The sequence below is a fragment of the Scyliorhinus torazame genome, chromosome 13, assembly GCF_047496885.1.
Source record: "Scyliorhinus torazame isolate Kashiwa2021f chromosome 13, sScyTor2.1, whole genome shotgun sequence".
Taxonomy (NCBI): Eukaryota; Metazoa; Chordata; class Chondrichthyes; order Carcharhiniformes; family Scyliorhinidae; genus Scyliorhinus; species Scyliorhinus torazame.
This window is the reverse complement of record NC_092719.1, coordinates 57,154,368-57,171,810: the sequence shown is the minus strand read 5'-3', so window position 1 is coordinate 57,171,810 and position 17,443 is coordinate 57,154,368. Positions and strand designations below refer to the sequence as shown.

Here is a 17,443-nt window from a genome sequence, read left to right as displayed (position 1 = left end):
ACAGTAATGCCCAATTTTGGAATGAGCTGAGGCAACGGGGGAAATTGCTTTATCTTCTATGAAAAGACCCAGCAGGGGTTTATGGTTTGTTATGATTGTGAAATGTTGGATGTAGACATATGGGTGGATTTCTTCACTCTAAGAATATCAGCTATTCCTTTCTTTTGATCTGAGAGTAGCGTCTTTCCGCATCCGCTATAGTCCAGGATGCATATGCTATAGATCTCTCTGCTATCCTCCCATAAATGGGAAAGTACTGCCCCTACTCCGTATGGAGAGGCAACACATGTTCTCTCTTGGAGTCGTTATGAGCCAGGATGTTTGATTATAGTAACTGCTGTGTCACCTTCGCAAAGGGTTCATCCTGCAGCACCTGCCATGAGAACTTCTGGTGTTTTTTTAACAGTGTGCAGGGGGGACAATAAAGTGGCCAAATTTTGGATACATTTCCCATAGAAGTTTATGAAGCCCAGGAAAGATTTTAATTCTGTTGTATTCTGCAGGGCCTGTGCCTTTTTGAAAGCCCGTGACGTTATCCTCCATAGGGTGTAGGGCTTTTTAATTGACTCGGTACACTAGCTAGATCACTATGCCTGCCCGGAACACACATTTTTCTCGTTAGAGATGGACACTTGTGTCAAAAAATCATCGCAAAACCACCTTCAGGTTTGCTAGGTGCTCATTTTCTGTGGCCCCTTGTGATTACTGCGTTGTCTAAGGAAGCCCTTGCAGAATGTTCTCCATCACATGTTGAAAAGTGGCGCATGCCAACGAGACTCCGAAAGGCAGGCGTGAACATTTGTATAAACCCTTATGGGTGTTAATCATCACGTATTTCCTGGATGACACGTCTAGTTTTAGCAGAAGTAGGCATGGCACATATCTAGTTTGATGAAGATTTGACCCTTGCCAGTTTTGCATATTGATCTTCTATGCGTGGCATGCGGTGCTGACCTAAACATGAGAATTTATGAACCTTTAGCTTATAGTCCCCTCAAAGATGCACCAACTTGTTGGGCTTGAGGACAGTGACGACTGGTGCAGCCCACTCTGCGAACTTCACTGGTCATGTTATCCCGAGGCTAAACTAATAAACCAGTGGGGAACGAAAAACAGGAAACCAAAATCACCACTGTAAATAATGCAAGAGAAAGAACAAAATTGTAGGTATGTAAATAGTTTAAACCGACCGATGTGTAAATATTTTTCCTTTTCCTCTGTCCCCTCCTGTTTGTCCATACTTATCCTTGATTTGTATACCACAAAAAACGCAACAAAAACATTTAAAAAAAAATGTTATCCCGAGGCTCTCTAACTGTTTGAGTTTGGTTTCTGCTTTGGTAAGTAAAGCATATGGGACTGGTTGTGCCCTGAAATATTTGCCCTTGCTCCCTTTATTCTACCAAGGCCTATTTAGAATACTTTGGGGTATTTGCCATTGACCTCTTGCAGTTCTCCGGTTCCTAGTTTAAAAATTTATAGCCAGTCCAGATGGACCCTCTGGAGCCAGTCTCTGCCTAAGAGGCTGGATCCTCGTCCTCGTACAACTCTAAGCGGGAGTCGGCCATTCTGCTGCCCATAGGTAAGTGGGGTCATATTGGTTTCCATAATCTTCAATGGTTCCCCTGTATATGTGGCCAACTTGACCCTGGTGTCACACAGGCCTTGGGGCAAGATGCCCACCCAGAGACGCTGGAAGATCTGTTCCCCAACAACGGAGACACCAGCTCCCATATTCACCTCCATTTCTAGGGAATGATCATTGACCAAGAGTGTTACCTTTATCAGGGCAACCTTAGGAGTGATGATACAGTTTAGCTGTATTGTTCCATCCTCTATTGATAGGCTTGAAAGGCCCGGGGCTTCGGTGGTTTTGGCTTCTGGCCTGGGCGTGTGCACTGCTAATTCTGGCAGCCTTGCTTGGGTCGCGTCCTTTGTCCACATTTACAGTAGCCTAGTGGCTGACATTTGTAGTCCTCCGGGGAGGCTTCCCTGGTACCTCTATGTGTATCTGGCCATCTTTTAAGATGTCAGAATGTCCTGTCTGAATGTTGAGTTGGTGGTGGGTGAGGCACGTGGGAGCCGTCGCTAGGAATGCTGGCTTTTCTGTATGAGCTCCCTCCGAAGTCTGAGAATGTTAATGTTCATCATCTCTTGGAGTTTTGGGTCCTTTCCTAATGTTCTCCAAGAATAGTGCTAAATCTGTAGCCCTTTTGAGGGTAAGGGTGGGTTCTGCCAATAATTTTGATAGTATCTCAACATTATTGATCTCCCACACTAGCCGGTCGATAAGCATCTCTGTCAGGGTTGGGCCAAACTCAAAGTATTCAGCTGGCTTTCTTAATCTAGCCAGGAATTCTGTTACGGGTACCCCAGAGGTTCTGCCAGCTTTGTTGAATTGGTAACGCTGGAGGATTATGGATGACTTTGGGTGATTATCATTCTTTACTAGCTCCACAGCTCGTTGAATGTTTTAATGTCAGAAGCTGCAGGACAAGTTAAACTCTTATTATGTTGAACATGTGCTCGCTTCAGCAGCACATATACTAAATTTGGAACGATACAGAGAAGATTAGCATGGCCCCTGAACAAGGATGACACACAAATTCTTGAAGCCTTCCATATTTAAAAAAAAATTAAAATAATGCTGAACGTTTGGGCCCCATAAGCTGTCAAAATGATAACTTTTTGTCTTGTCATCCCCTTCTATGCTGTTGGTGGGGGACAGGTAGATCATGCGTTCTACATACTGGGTCCAGTCCTCCTCAACCACAACATAAGGCTGAGATTCCCAAATGGACATTTCCGCGCTTTTATTTTTGCTTTGTTTATTACCTAAGTTGTCATTGGAGAGTTTCGAAAAGGCGGTTCAGAATCCTGTGCTTGATCCTCGTCGCCAATGTAATAATTCCAAGAGGCACAGAGTGAAAGGCCAAACAAGTTTATTTTAAACTGAAAATAAAGCTGCTACCATGGCACACAAAAGAAACGTCCCAGCCCAGGACTATTGGGAACTCCCAGTCCGGGTCTGGGAGCTACATTTAAAGGTCCCGCTAACGAGCCTCAGCCGCCCACCATGCAAACGTCTTCTACGAAGCCCAAGGGGAGATCAATCAATGATCCCCCGTGATCCTCATAAGAGTTATCATATCATCCATATTGACTGCCTGCCCCGGAGTAGCAGTTCAGTGGCGTCAGTAACACGAGGAGGGAGAGCTCTTTATGTTTTAACAATTAAACCAATTGGCCATACTAATTCATTTGCTGCAGTGAAGTCTGTGACGTTCGTTGTGTTGCTAAATTCACAATGGGCGGCGTAGTGTTCACAAAGACCACAAAATAGCTTGAACTTGAACAAAGCTATAAATTTATGAACACTACTAATCTGGATTCAACACGTACTCCTAAATAATACACAGTTGATTATTAACATATAAACTACACTCATCTACAACTAATCTTAAAACTGTTATAAACTATGATCTGCTCTTACTCACACTATCAATACTTGTGTCTGTCTCTTGCTAACCCGTGCACTATTGTCTTCCTCACAAGGCTTAGCATCAATGACGTACATACTTGTATCTGTAACTCCCTCTGGTGGCTACTCTAGACATTTCATTAACCCTTGCAGTTCTTACAGTTATGATAATACCACAAGGTCAAGGGAAATTGCCTCTGTTTTCAGCTGCTTCCTTTGAAAACCATTTTCAATGAAAGTGGTTAATTTGATCACATGTGCTCCTTCCTTGTCTAAAACCTGCTTGTTCTTGTGATATTGTATGTGTGCCAAGGCAAACAATGACATGTACCTTTAAGAAGCTGCATAGTGACATCCCTGTGACATCACCATGTGTGAGGCTGGAGTATAAAAGTACACCCTCTATGTTCGATACTCATTATTGCCTGTGACCCTGTATCGGCAAGACTCCAAATAATTTAATGATAATCTTTATTGTCACAAATAGGCTTACAATAACAGTGCAATGAAGTTACTGTGAAAAGTCCCAGTCGCCACATTCTGCCACCTGTTCAGGTACACAAAGGGAGAATTCAGAATGTCCAATTCACCTAACAAGCACGTCTTTTGGGACTTGTGGGAGGAAACAGGAGCCAACCCACACAGACACAGGGAGAACATGCACACTCAGCACAGTGACCCAAACCGGGAATCGAACCTGGGACCCTGGTGCTGTGAAGCAGAAGTGCTAACCACTATGCTGCCGTGCAGCCCCATCTTATGAGTCAGGCATATAGTCAAGTAATCAGCCTATGTAACTGATCAGACCCAGGCAGATCAAGGTCAACGCAGAGCTGTAAATCATTGTTGCTAGTAAGAAACTTCAGATACTTGTGTTTGACCAGAACCCTTGTCAGTCTCAATATCTTTCTTAGCATAGATCGCATAGAGACAGATCCCTTGAGGTCTACATTGTGATCTTCAGCATAAAAAGTGTAGTAGATTGCGACATACCACGTTGGATTGGATTTGATTCATTGTCACGTGTACTGAGGTACAGCGAAAAGTATTGTTCTGCGTACAGTCCAGACAGATTATTCCATACATGAAAAACATAATGTGGAGATGCCGGTGTTGGACTGGGGTGAGCACAGTAAGATGTTTTACAACACCAGGTTAAAATCCAACAGGTTTGTTTCGATGTCACTAGCTTTCGGAGTGCTGCTCCTTCCTCAGGTGAATGAAGAGGTATGTTCCAGAAACATATATATATAGACAGATTCAAAGACGCCAAACAATGCTTGGAATGCGAGCATTAGCAGGTGATTAAATCTTTACAGATCCAGAGATGGGGTAACCCCAGGTTAAAGAGGTGTGAATTGTGTCAAGCCAGGACAGTTGGTAGGATTTCGCAGGCCAGATGGTGGGGGATGAATGTAATGCGACATGAATCCCAGGTCCCGGTTGAGGCCGCACTCGTGTGCGGAACTTGGCTATAAGCTTCTGCTTGGCGATTCTGCGTTGTCGCGCGTCCTGAAGGCCGCCTTGGAGAACGCTTACCCGGAGATCAGAGGCTGAATGCCCTTGACTGCTGAAGTGTTCCCCGACTGGAAGGGAACATTCACCTGAGGAAGGAGCAGCGCTCCGAAAGCTAGTGACATCAAAACAAACCTGTTGGACTTTAACCTGGTGTTGCAAAACTTCTTACTGTGAAAAACATAAGACATACATGAATACATCAGATCTGCACTCACGATGTACGGTATTCCACTTCTGGCTTGATCTGCAGAATGATAGCAGGGATATTGACCAGTAGATTAATGGTAATTTTGGGTGTTTTTAAAAAATATATATTTTTATTGAACTTTTAACATTTTATATTAAAAATTTACAAAGCAAAACAAAACCAACACGTGTATAAACAAGAGAAAAAATTCCAAACGTCAACAGTAACAATATGTCCCGTGACGGAAATACAACTCCAACAACCCACCCATCTCCGCCTCTCCTTAAGCTAACAATGATCAATTCCTTAAAGTACAATATGAAAGGCCGCCATCTATGGTAGAACCCATCAATTGACCCCCTCACGGTGAACTTGACCTTCTCGAGGTACAGAAACTCCATCAAGACACCTAGCCACAGTGAGGCACTAAGTGGCGTCACTGGCCTCCAACTCAGCAGAATTGGCCGCCGAGCAATCAAGGAGGTGAATGCCAGGGCATCCGCCCCCGCAACCGGCCTCAACTCCGGCTGGTCCCCAAATATAGCTACTAACGGACAGGGCTCTAAGTCACCATTTAGGATTGTCGATATGGTGTTGAAGAAAGACCCCAAAAACCCACCAATTTGGGACAGGACCAGAACATGTGCGTGTGGCTCGCGGGCCCTCTCGAACACTGCTCGCACCTATCTTCAATGCTCCCCCCAAAAATCGATTCATTCTGAGCTTGGGGAGGAGCGCCATAAACACCACCTTGAGCTGGATCAAGCTCAACCTCACACAGGATGACATTGCATTCACCATGTGGGCTGTCTCACTCTACAGCAGCTCCTCCAAAATGGGACCCAACTCCTCATCCCACTGGCCTTCACCTCTTCCACTGAAACCTGCTCTTCCCCCAAGATCCGTCTGTATATCCTGGACGTGCTGCCCTCTTCCGACTCCGCACAGGAGAGTACCCTCTCCAATAAAGTGGACAGCGGCAGGAATGTCGGAAATGTCCGCCGAACAAAATCCCATACCTGGAAGTACCTGAATGTATCCAAACCCACAATTACTGCTTTCTCCTCAACTCTTCTGTGGTGAATGTAAATACAGTTAATGCACCAGTTATGTCCTATGTTATTAACCCTGTGGGTTTTATCTGTGGGCCATTGTTTGGCTTCACCCACAGAGAGAGATGTTGGAGGATGTTGGAGCATGTACGGGCTCCGCCCCTTTAGAGGAGTATAAGAGTAGCTGGCCTGTGGGACTGTCCTCAGTATGTACAGTGGCAGGCATGCAAAGTTGATAGTTAATTTACACCACTGTTTTACTCCGACACGAGTCCTTGAGTGAAAATTGATGGTCGCATCAATTTAATTAACTATCTGAACAAAAACGATTATAGAGTCAGCCCTCAAACCTGACAGACTGGAGCTCGATCCACAGGCCGTGGAGGTGAAGGAAATTTTTTCACACCGGCTGCGGTGTTTCAAGGCCTACCTTGCCGCGTCATCGACGCCATCTGTCATGGATGAACAAAAATTGAGTCTCCTCCACGCACGGGTGAATCACCGCATTTCTGTGCAACTCGAAGGGGCCACCTCATATACCGTCGCTCTCGCAATCCTCGATCGCATCTATGTGCGGCCTGTGAACGAGGTCTATGCGCGACATATTCTCACTACTCGACTCCAGCGCCCCGGGGAGTCACTCGACGACTATCTGCGCGACCTCAAAGCCCTCGTGCGCAACTGCAACTATCAGGCCGTTACGGCCACTCAGCACATGGAGCTCGCCGTCCGAGACATCTACGTTGCGGGAGTCAGATCAAATTACGTGCGGCAGCGACTGCTCGCGAAAGGGGCCCAGGACCTGGACGAGACGGTGAAACTGGCGACTTCACTGGAGGTCGCTTTCCTGAGCCTCACTGCATTTCCGGCCGAACACTCGACCCCCTCGTGGTCTCCCGACCAGAGACTACCACAGGCCTGTGCTGCGCACCCACCCGCTCATCATGGGGGGTTGCCTTGTTATTTTTGCGGCCAGCCTCAACACCCTCGACAGCACTGCCCGGCCCGCAACGCGCACTTCGCCAAGGTCTGCCTCGCCAAGCCTAAGCACGTAAACTCTCAGACCCGGACTACCGACTCTCAGGCCCGCAGACCTCGCAATGTGGCAGCGTGCCTGCCGACTCCGACTCCGCACAGCACGTGCGACTCACAGGGGTTGCCATTTTGGCCATCCTCTCCGATGCGGCCAGCCACGTGCGATCCATGGGGGCCGCCATCTTGGACGCCATCTTCCTCGATGCCCGCCACGCTTGATCTACGCGGGCCGCCATCTTGGACGCCATCTGCTGCGCCGCTCGACGAGTATGACCTGCTCGGTCAGTCACCGGGGGGCCGCCCCAGCACAGCCGACCACCCCGCCGGTTACCCTCAACTCAGCGCAGTCACCTTGGACAAGTCGCGACCCAAGCACCTCGAGCTCAATGATGGCCGTCCGGGTTAACGGGTACGAGACACCTTGCCTGTTTGACTCCGGGAGCACCGAGAGTTTCATCCACCCGGATCTGGTAAGCTGCTGCTCGCTCCCGATATTCCTGGCGCAACAAACAATTTCCCTCGCCTCCGGGTCGCACTCGGTACAAATCCGAGGGTGCACTACGGTAACCTTAGCAGTACAGGGCGCTGAGTACACTAATTTCCAGCTGTACGTGCTCCCAGACCTCTGCGCCCCCCTCTCATGGCTCGATTTTCAATGTAATCTCAAGAGCCTGACGCTTAGCTTTGGCGGACCCCTGCCCCCACCCACTGTGTGCAGCCTAGCCACACTGAAAGCCGACCCTCCTTCCCTCTTCGCTAATCTCACCGCTGATTGCAAGCCAGTAGCCACTCGTAGCAGACGATACAGCATGCAGGACAGAATATTTATTAGGTCTGAGATCCTGCGTCTCTTGCGGGAAGGAGTCATAGAGGCCAGCAATAGCCCCTGGAGAGCTCAGGTGGTGGTCGTCAAGACCGGGGAGAAGCTCCGGCTGGTGGTTGATTACAGCCAGACCATTAACCGGTTTACGCAACTTGATTGCAGACATGGTAAATCAGATCGCTCACTACCGCGTGTTCTCCACGGTGGATCTGACGTCTGCATGCCACCAGCTCCTAATCTGTCTGGAGGATCGCCACTGCACGGCGTTTGAGGCAGACGGCCGCCTTTTTCATTTCCTCCGGGTCCCTTTTGGCGTCACGAACAGGGTTTTGGTGTGCCAACGGGCAGTGGACCGAATGGTGGACCAGTACGGGCTGCGAGCCACGTTTCCGTACTTGGACAACGTCACCATCTACGGCCATGATCAGCAGGATCACGACGCCAACCTCCACCGATTTCTCCAAACCGCCCAAAAACTCAACCTCACCTACATCAAGGAGAAATGCGTTTTCCGCACAATCAGACTAGCCATCCTCGGCTATGTCGTGGAGAACGGGGTCCTAGGGCCCGACCCTGACCGTCTGCGCCCCCTCCTGCAACTCCCTCTCCCTCACTGTCCCAAGGCCCTCAAGAGGTGCCTTGGATTTTTTTCCTACTACGCCCAGTGGGTCACCCAGTATGCGGACAAAGCCCGCCCACTATTTAAGCCCACCCTTTTCCCTCTGGCAGCCGAGGCCCGTCAGGTCTTCAACTGCATCAAGGCGGACATCGCCAAAGCCGCGTTGCGCGCGGTGGATGAGTCCGTCCCCTTTCAGGTGGAGAGCAACGCATCAGAGGTCGCTCTCGCCGCCACTCTCAATCAAGCAGGCAGACCGATCGCGTTTTTTTCACGCACCCTCACCGCCTCTGAACTTCGACACTCTTCAGTCGAAAAAGAGGCTCAAGCCATCATGGAAGCCGTGCGGCACTGGAGGCACTACCTCGCTGGTAGGAGGTTTACCCTTGTCACCGACCAACGATTGGTAGCCTTCATGTTCGACAATACGCAGCGGGGCAAAATCAAGATCGATAAGATCTTGAGGTGGAGAATCGAATGATCCACCTATAATTACGATATAGTATATCGTCCTGGGAAGCTCAACGAGTCCCCAGATGCCCTGTCCTGCGGCACATGTGCCAGTGCGCAAGAGGACCGACTACGGGCTATCCACGACAACCTCTGCCACCCGGGGTTCACCCGGCTCGCCCATTATATCAAGGCCTGCAACCTGCCCTACTCCACCGAGGAGGTCAAAGCTGTAACCAGGGACTGCCGAATGTGTGCGGCGTGTAAACCGCACATCTATCGACCAGATAAAGCCCACCTGGTGAAGGCACCCCGGCCCTTTGAACGCCTCAGTATCGATTTCAAAGGGCCCCTCCCCTCGAATAATCGCAATACCTCCTTTCTCAATATTATTGATGAGTTCTCCCGTTTCCCATCCCGTGCCCCGATATGACCACCCCCACTGTTATCAGAGCCCTGCACAGTGTCTTCTCCCTGTTTGGTTCCCCCAACTACGTCCACAGCGACAGGGGCTCAGTAAAGGCATCGCCTCGAGCAGGACTACCAGTTACAACCCCCGGGGAAACGGACAGGTGGGGAGGGAGAACGCGACGGTCTGGAAGACCGTCCTACTGACCCTATGGTCCAGGAATCTCCCGGTTTCCCCCTGGCAGGAAGTCCTCCCCGATGCACTCCATGCTATTAGGTCCCTCCTTTGCACGGCCACAAACCAGACTCCTCATGACCGCTTGTTTATTTTCCCTAGGGGGACTACCTCGGGGGCCTCGCTCCCACCCTGGCTGATGACACCGGGTCCGGTTCTCCTCCGGAAACACGTTCGGACCCATGAGACCGATCCCCTGGTAGAGAGGGTCCAGCTCCTGCACTCAAACCCGCACTACGCATATGTTGAGCACCCCGATGGTCGACTGGATACCGTCTCCCTCCGAAACCTTGCACCCGCAGGCTCCACCACCACTACATCCACAGTACCCCCTGCGCTGTACCCCGCTCTTTCTCCCGTGCCCAGCGCCCCCGCGCCCATTTGGCTCCCGCGCTCCCTTCCACCCGGCACACCAGTCCGCAGGAATGAAGCTCAGGAAGAGCCGCTCCCGGAGTATACCCCTGGGGCTGCACCGGACCCACTTCCCCAGCCACCTGAAGCGGCTGCAACACCAGAGCTTCAGTGGTCGCAGAGTACGATCTGGGCGCCGGACCGGCTGAACTTGTGCCCATCACCCCCGCCGGACTTTATTTTTTAAAAATGTGGTGAATGTAAATACAGTTAATGCACCAGTTATGTTCTATGTTATTAACCCTGTGAGTTTTATCTGTGGGTCATTGTATGGGTTCACCCACAGGGGGAGATGTTGGAGGATGTTGGAGCATGTACGGGCTCCACCCCTTTGAAGGAGTATAAGAGTAGCTGGCCTGTGGGACTGTCCTCCGTATGTACCAGTTGCAGGCAAGCAAAGTTGATAGTTAATTAACACCACTGTTTTACTCCGACACGAGTCCTTGAGTGAATTGACGGTCGCATCATCCTCCAAGCTGACAAACTGGGCCTCCAGAAACAAATCTTCACACTCTCCAGCCCCTCAAATGTGGCATTCAATTTCGGCAGTACAAACAAATGATTCCTACAGATAAGAGCCCATCTTGACTCTGCCCCCAGCTTAAAATGCTGATGAAGTTGTTGCCATATATTCAAGGTGAAGACGACCACCGGGTTCAAAGAATATTTTGCCGGGGCAAACGGCAGACTCTGCGTCACCAGCACCTCCAAGCTAGACCGTTTGTATGACCCTGACTCCATTGGCACCCAGGTAGCTTCCTGGTCACCACGCCACCTTCTTCACATTGGCTGCTCAATAATTCTTTTTTAAATTTAGAGTACCCAATTCATTTTTCCAATTAAGGGGCAATTTAGCGTGACCAATCCACCTAGCCTGCACATTTTTGGGTTGTGGGGGCGAAACCCATGCAAACACGGAGAGAATGTGCAAACTCCACACGGACAGTGGCCCAGAGCCAGGATCGAATCTGAGGCCTCGGCGCCGTGAGGCAGCCATGTTTACCGCTGCGCCACCGTGCTCGGCTACTCAATAATAAGACTTCAAATTCTGCAGTGCCAGCCCCCCTTGCCTGCATATCCCGCTGTAGGACCCTCTCCGAATCCGAGGATTTCCCCCAACCATATGTAACCTGCTATGAGCCGCTCCATCCCCTGGAAGAATGACTTGGGCAGAAAAACTGGGAGGCATTGAAATAAAAACAAGATATTCATTTTAATGGATTGAACCCAGCCCACCAGTGGGCAATGGAAGGCTGTCCTAACTCTGTAGATCCGCCCTGACCCTGCTCGGCAGGCAAGTGCAATTCAATTTGCGAAGCCACGCCCAATCCCGAGTCACCTAGACCCCCCAGATTCCAGAAGCTAGTCCCAGCCAGACGGAACGACAGCACCCTCCCCCCAATCCAGCTCCTTCCCCCAAAGGGTTAACCACAAAATAATTGCTCTTCCCAAAATTTAATTTATACCCTGAGAAGGAGCTGACCCTCTTCAATATGCCCTCGATGTCCCCCATAATTGGCCTCGGGACCCTTGCGTACAGCAAGAGGTCATCCGCATACAGGGATACCCGGTGTTCTACTCCACCCCTAACAATTCCTTTCAACATATTCGAGGCCCTCAAAGCGGTAGCTAATAGCCCGATCGCCTATGCAAACAAAGGAGGAGACATAGGACATCCCTGCCTTGTCCCCCTTCGCAGCCAAAATGACACTGAACTCGTGGTGTTAGTGTGCACACTGTGGTGAATGTATAGCGCTAATAATTCACCAGTGCATTTGTATCATGTTCTGCTGTTGTGTTATGTTGTTAACCCTGTGGGCTCCACCTATGGGCCATTGTGTGGCTTCACCCACAGGGGGATGTTGGGGCATGTATGGGCTCCGCCCATGGCTCCTCCCCTTAAGAGGAAGTATAAAGAACAGCTGACCTGCAGGCAGTTCCCAGTATTGTACCAGTCGCAGGCAGGCACTGTTCTAAGCTGATTAAAACCGCGGTTTACTTCTCCTCGTGTCTTTGAGTGAATTGATGGTCGCATCAATTTAATCAGCTTAAATACAACTATGGAATCAGTCCTCAAACCTGACAGACTGGAACTCGATCCGCAGGCCGCGGAGGCGAAATAAATTTTTTCGCATTGGCTTCGATGCTTCAAGGCCTACCTCGCCGCGTCATCCACGCCATCGTCACTGATGAACAGAAGCTGAGCCTCCTCCACGCACGGGTGAGCCATCGCATTTCTGTCCAGCTCGACGAGGGTCGCCTCCTATACAGATGCCCTCGCGCTGCTCGAACGTCTCTACATATGGCCTGTGAACAAGGTCTACGTGCGACATGTCTTCAACACTTGCCGCCAGCGCCCCGGGGAGTCGCTAAGTGACTACCTACGCGACCTCAAAGCCCTCGCCCGCAACTGTAATTACCAGGCCGTTATGGCCACTCAGCACATGGAGCTCGCCGTCCGAGACGTCTACGTGGCCACGGCGAATATGAAGTCTGCACACCACAAGCTCCCAATCCGCCCGGAGGACCGCCACTACACGGCTTTTGAGGCAGACGGCCGCCTTTTCCATTTCCTCCGGGTCCCCTTTGGCGTCACGATTGGGGTTTCGGTGCTCCAAAGAGCAATGGACCGAATGGTGGACCAGTACGGGCTCAGGGCCACATTTCCGTACTTGGACAATGTCACCATCTGCGGCAAGTTCTATTACGCCCAGTGGGTCCCCCAGTATGCGGACAAAGCCTGCTTTTGTGTGTCTTGCTCTTTTTTGACGTCACTCTAAGTTGCAATTTTGGATCTTAGCCTGTTTTTTGGCATACTGATGACTTTAGACATTAGGATTTTAGCAGTCTTCTCCAAAATTGGGCCAATTAGCAGTGGGCCCAAGATGTTTCAGGTACTTGGGGGATGGGGGGGGCGGGGTTGTCATAACCATCAGTTAATGAATAAATAATAAATCAATAATAACAAAAAAAGAAGAAAACATGAAAAAGGTGGCAATGCATCAGTATTCTTGTCGCACCCACCTAGCTTACATCCTCCTCACCCCCCCCCCCCCCCCCCAAACCAAACTCAAAAGTCTGCACTTGAAGGATTGAAGGACCCCGGTATCAGAGAATCAGAAACTGCCAGCAATATGAAATCCTGTACGTAGGGTAAAGTTCAGATAAGATAATTCTGGACAATAGTCAAACCATTCAGTTGAAATTGAGGATGGTGATGGAAAGCTAGAGCTGAGTGTCACCAATATAAATGTGGAAGTTGACTTTACTCCTGCAACTGGTGCAAATATAAGGCAGGATTTTTACATTTTTAAAAATTGGCAAGTTCTAAAATTTGGACCATTTGAAAATACATTTTGGTTATTTTCTTTTCAACAGTGATTTCCTACAATGAAGACTAACACTCTTGGTGGAACAATTATGGAAGATAAAAACAAGAAGCTATCAAATAGAAATGGTTTCTATTCTATAGTGCGAAGCACAGCTGCAGCTAAGGAGTTCCACCAACGATATAAAGACATACTGGAACCTCTGAGTCTCTTCACATCAGACACTGAAGACGTAAAACCACCAGGTACCCCGGCATGATATTACAACAAATAAATGTTGGTTTCTGCAAATGCTTCATTTTATTACAGCAAGCAAAATTGTCTTTGCGCTGGATATATATTTTGGCAGTATGACAAAAAGTCTTCCTTTCCTTTTCTCCTGTGTGGTGCTGTGGGTAAGAGGGTGAGTTTAAGGACAAAAGAAGACTAAACCTTCGTTTATAAAGTACCTTTCACATGATTTCAGGATGTCCCAAAGCACTTTACAGCCAGTGAAGTGCAGTCACTGATGTTCCATCTAAGCAGCGCTGGACTGCGGTCTGCAGCAATCCAAAACCTACCGTGCAGGGAACAAAAAGGTCACACACTAGAAGTGGTTCCTTTAAATTGTGTTCATACTCAGCCATGCGGAGATCTTTAAGAGACCATGCAGTGCAACAATCACATGCAGCAAAGGAAATATTAGAAGAAAAATTGGAATATTGGAAACGTGCAGCCAGTTTGTGCTTGGCAAGATCCCATAAACAGCAGAGAGATAATGATGAGATTGTCCATTTTAGTGAAGCTAAGAGAGAAATATTGGGCAGAATATTTCAAAGAATTCCCTTAACCTGCTTCGCAAACAGTCCCCATTGCTTGTACCAGATGCGATTATATGAAAACAATTTGTATACCCTGCCCGATTGCCAGTATAATGTATTAGTGTCAAAATAATTAAAAATCATTTGTTAGTTGCCCTTGAGTGACTGATGAGCAGAACTCGTATCCTAGAATTAAGAGAAAGTATTTTGGGAAAATAACCCAGCTATTATCAGGCAGTTTTAGGTCTGGTGCTATATTGGAGTGTGATATGCATTTAGCAGATCATCCTTGGATATGTGCATGGAACACTCCTCCTTGAGCAATATCTATTCATAGCACAGACCAAAGGTCAGATTTGGGAAAGATCCATTAAAATGGTGGTTGGGGGGAAGGCAGGGGGGGGGGGGGGATCAATTTGAAAAGTCCCACCTCCATTTCTGACTGGCCCAATTTTTGCCAACACATGGAACGAGGTAGAGTATGAATCACACAGGAGGGAAACCAGAACTCAGCAGGACCACTTGGGCTTAGTGCTGTGTTCAAACAGACCCTATTTTGGCTGTTGCAAGGGACTTAGTGTGGGAGTGTAATGTTGGAGTTAACAACTGATGGAGTAGATAGAAGCTCTCTTGAAGATGGATAAGCTCAGTTTAAGTGTTATGGAGCTAGGTTTTATGATCCCCCTGCCAGGCCAGTTATTGCAGGGGTGGGGGACGTGATATATAAAATATGATGGGTGGCGAGCCTACCGCCTTCCCTCCCAACCAGCCCCATTCCTCATAAAACGCTAGGTTCTAAGCACCTAAATCGGCAGCCCTCTCAGCATTTTGAAGGTAATAAATGGGCAATTGAGCTTGTTAACAAGCCAATTTATCTGAATATCACACTGTCCATGAATAGTAAAGTTGGCATGGGCAGGTAGCTAGGATTTTAACAAAACTGATTAAAAGGCAGGAAGGTAGGAGTTATGTCCTTTGGGAGGTGTGCACACTGCAGACACTCCACTCGATGCTACACACCCTTTGTCACTTCCAACATGCCACCATAACCCAAGCCACCTTCACACTTGCCCTCCCCCTAAACTCCCCAATTCTGCTCCTCCCCTTTCTTGAACAATGAAAAAAAATAAGGCTAAAGCTATCAGTGAGAATTAAAAAACTTACGCTGGATTTCTTTGCTGACGACTATCTGGTGTAGGATAGAAAGAAATCCATCTGATTATGTAGTTTCAATACAATCCTTAGTTGATATTTCTCCAAGGGCTATTATTATGACATTATGGATGTTTGGCTGTGTTTCAAAAACTTATTTTATTTCAGCAGAGTGTTCTGAGTTCACAGTTATATTGACAGTTTAAGTAGGCTATTAAATGTTTGGCTGCCTTCGATGTGGGGTTTGAATAGAAGTATTTTTGTTTCTATAAGAGAATAACATATTGAGGATATTTAAAATTTTTGAATGGGTTTCTTGAATGGACATTTTTTCCATTATTAAATGTGTGAGAGAAACATCTTATTTAGTAATAATTTACTTTTATCATTTCCACATAGCTCCTGAGGTCTTCCCATGGTGGATGCTGAGCAAGTGGCGAGATGACAAGGGAATACGAGGGGCCATGGGGGTTAGGTGGGAGCATGAGTTGGCATGGAGGTGCATGGGAGTGAAGGGCCATGGGAGATGGATGGGGGGGTGCGTAAGTTGGCTTGGGGGTGACATGGGAATGAGGGGATGTGAATCATAGTTCCAGAAAACCTGGGCAAGCCTCACATCAACCGGCCTTGGCACTTGCTCGCCCCAGTTGCCACCTAGGATCTGTTTCCAGGGTTGGCGGGCCTGAGTCTATCCTTCCCCTGGTTCCCAAGAGTGAAAATTGAATCTAATGGGGAGCTTTAAACATATAGGGTGCGATTTAACGGAAAATGGGTAATTTTGGGCATGATTGGCGGGGTGTTTCCTGACAGCCGCGTTGGAGAGACTTATTGGGCAGAATATTTCAAAGAATTCCCTTAACCTGCTTCGCAAACAGTCCCCATTACTTGTATTTAACGGCACTTAGTGCTGAAATGAGCCTCCATGAGCCTCTCTCCATTACTGGGTGTCTTGCTATCTGGATTACGGTAGAATGATGGGGTGTAGATTCATTTGTTCTTAATCTAGGACAAAGGTTCGGCACAACATCATGGGCCGAAGGGCCTGTTCTGTGCTGTATTTTCTATGTTCAGCGTCTCGCTTTTAAATGCTGCCTCACCACTCACTCCCAGTCAACATGCAAGCATGACAGTGCGCAGACCTGCTGCTCGCTTTGGTGATGCCGACCTGGCCAGACTTCTCGCCGCTTTCGATGAGACACGGGACATACTGTTCCCCCGAGTACGTGAGAGGAACTGCAGCAGGGTCACCAGTACCGCCTGGTAGGCAATGGCAGAGGCATTGGCTGTCAGTGCGGGCAGCATAACCAGGAGGACCAGCGTCCAATGTCGGAAGAAGAGCAACAACCTCCATAGAACTTCAAGGGTAAGTTACCACCTCTTCTCTGGTATCAGTTTCGCCTGCCACCCCTGACTACTGAAGAGGAGGACTCTGAGGAGACCACCAGTGAGGCCTCACAGCCGTCATTGTGGTGTTGGGTGCTCTGGTGCACAGATGAGCCAACACAGTTGTATGTGGTACAACTCTATTTTATTATAACTCTTATAATACAGTTCGGTCTGGATACTCTGCACGTGCTGTCTCCCTGAGTGTGTTTGGTAACAGATGTGTCCTGGTTCTCCTCTGCAGCTAATACTGACCACCGGGGGTCGTGTCTGTGCTTTTATATCTTTCTGTCATTGGTTGTGGTGTTGTGTGTTCTGATTTGTCTGTTGGTGTGTCTATCATGATGTGTGTGTTTGAATATCATGACATCCCCCCTTTTTACAAAGATATGTGCCTACGTGGTTATAAATATAATTGTGTCGTGAGTGCATCGAAGAGTGTGTGTGTGTGTGTTATGTAGAGCGTGTGTATATGACGTAACTATTTACATGGGGCGATGTCGGGTGCGTCACACTAACAAGGTTGTACCATAACAAAACTTGGATGCGAGAGAAAAAAAAAA

At 48.4% G+C, this 17,443-nt stretch overlaps 1 protein-coding gene and 1 non-coding gene across 2 annotated transcripts in view; both read left to right on the top strand.

The window, feature by feature from the left end:
• The window catches only part of LOC140387617 (coiled-coil domain-containing protein 87-like), a 160,872-nt gene that overhangs the window by 4,524 nt on the left and 138,905 nt on the right, over nucleotides 1-17,443 (top strand). The window contains exon 2 of the mRNA XM_072470809.1: nucleotides 13,595-13,790. Coding sequence (XP_072326910.1) covers nucleotides 13,607-13,790 — 184 coding nt within the window. The 5' untranslated portion in view covers nucleotides 13,595-13,606. The remainder of the gene's footprint in view (nucleotides 1-13,594; nucleotides 13,791-17,443) is intronic.
• Nucleotides 2,523-2,629, top strand: LOC140388668 (U6 spliceosomal RNA). Its single transcript, XR_011934240.1, has one exon. It is a non-coding gene; the product is annotated as a U6 spliceosomal RNA (small nuclear RNA).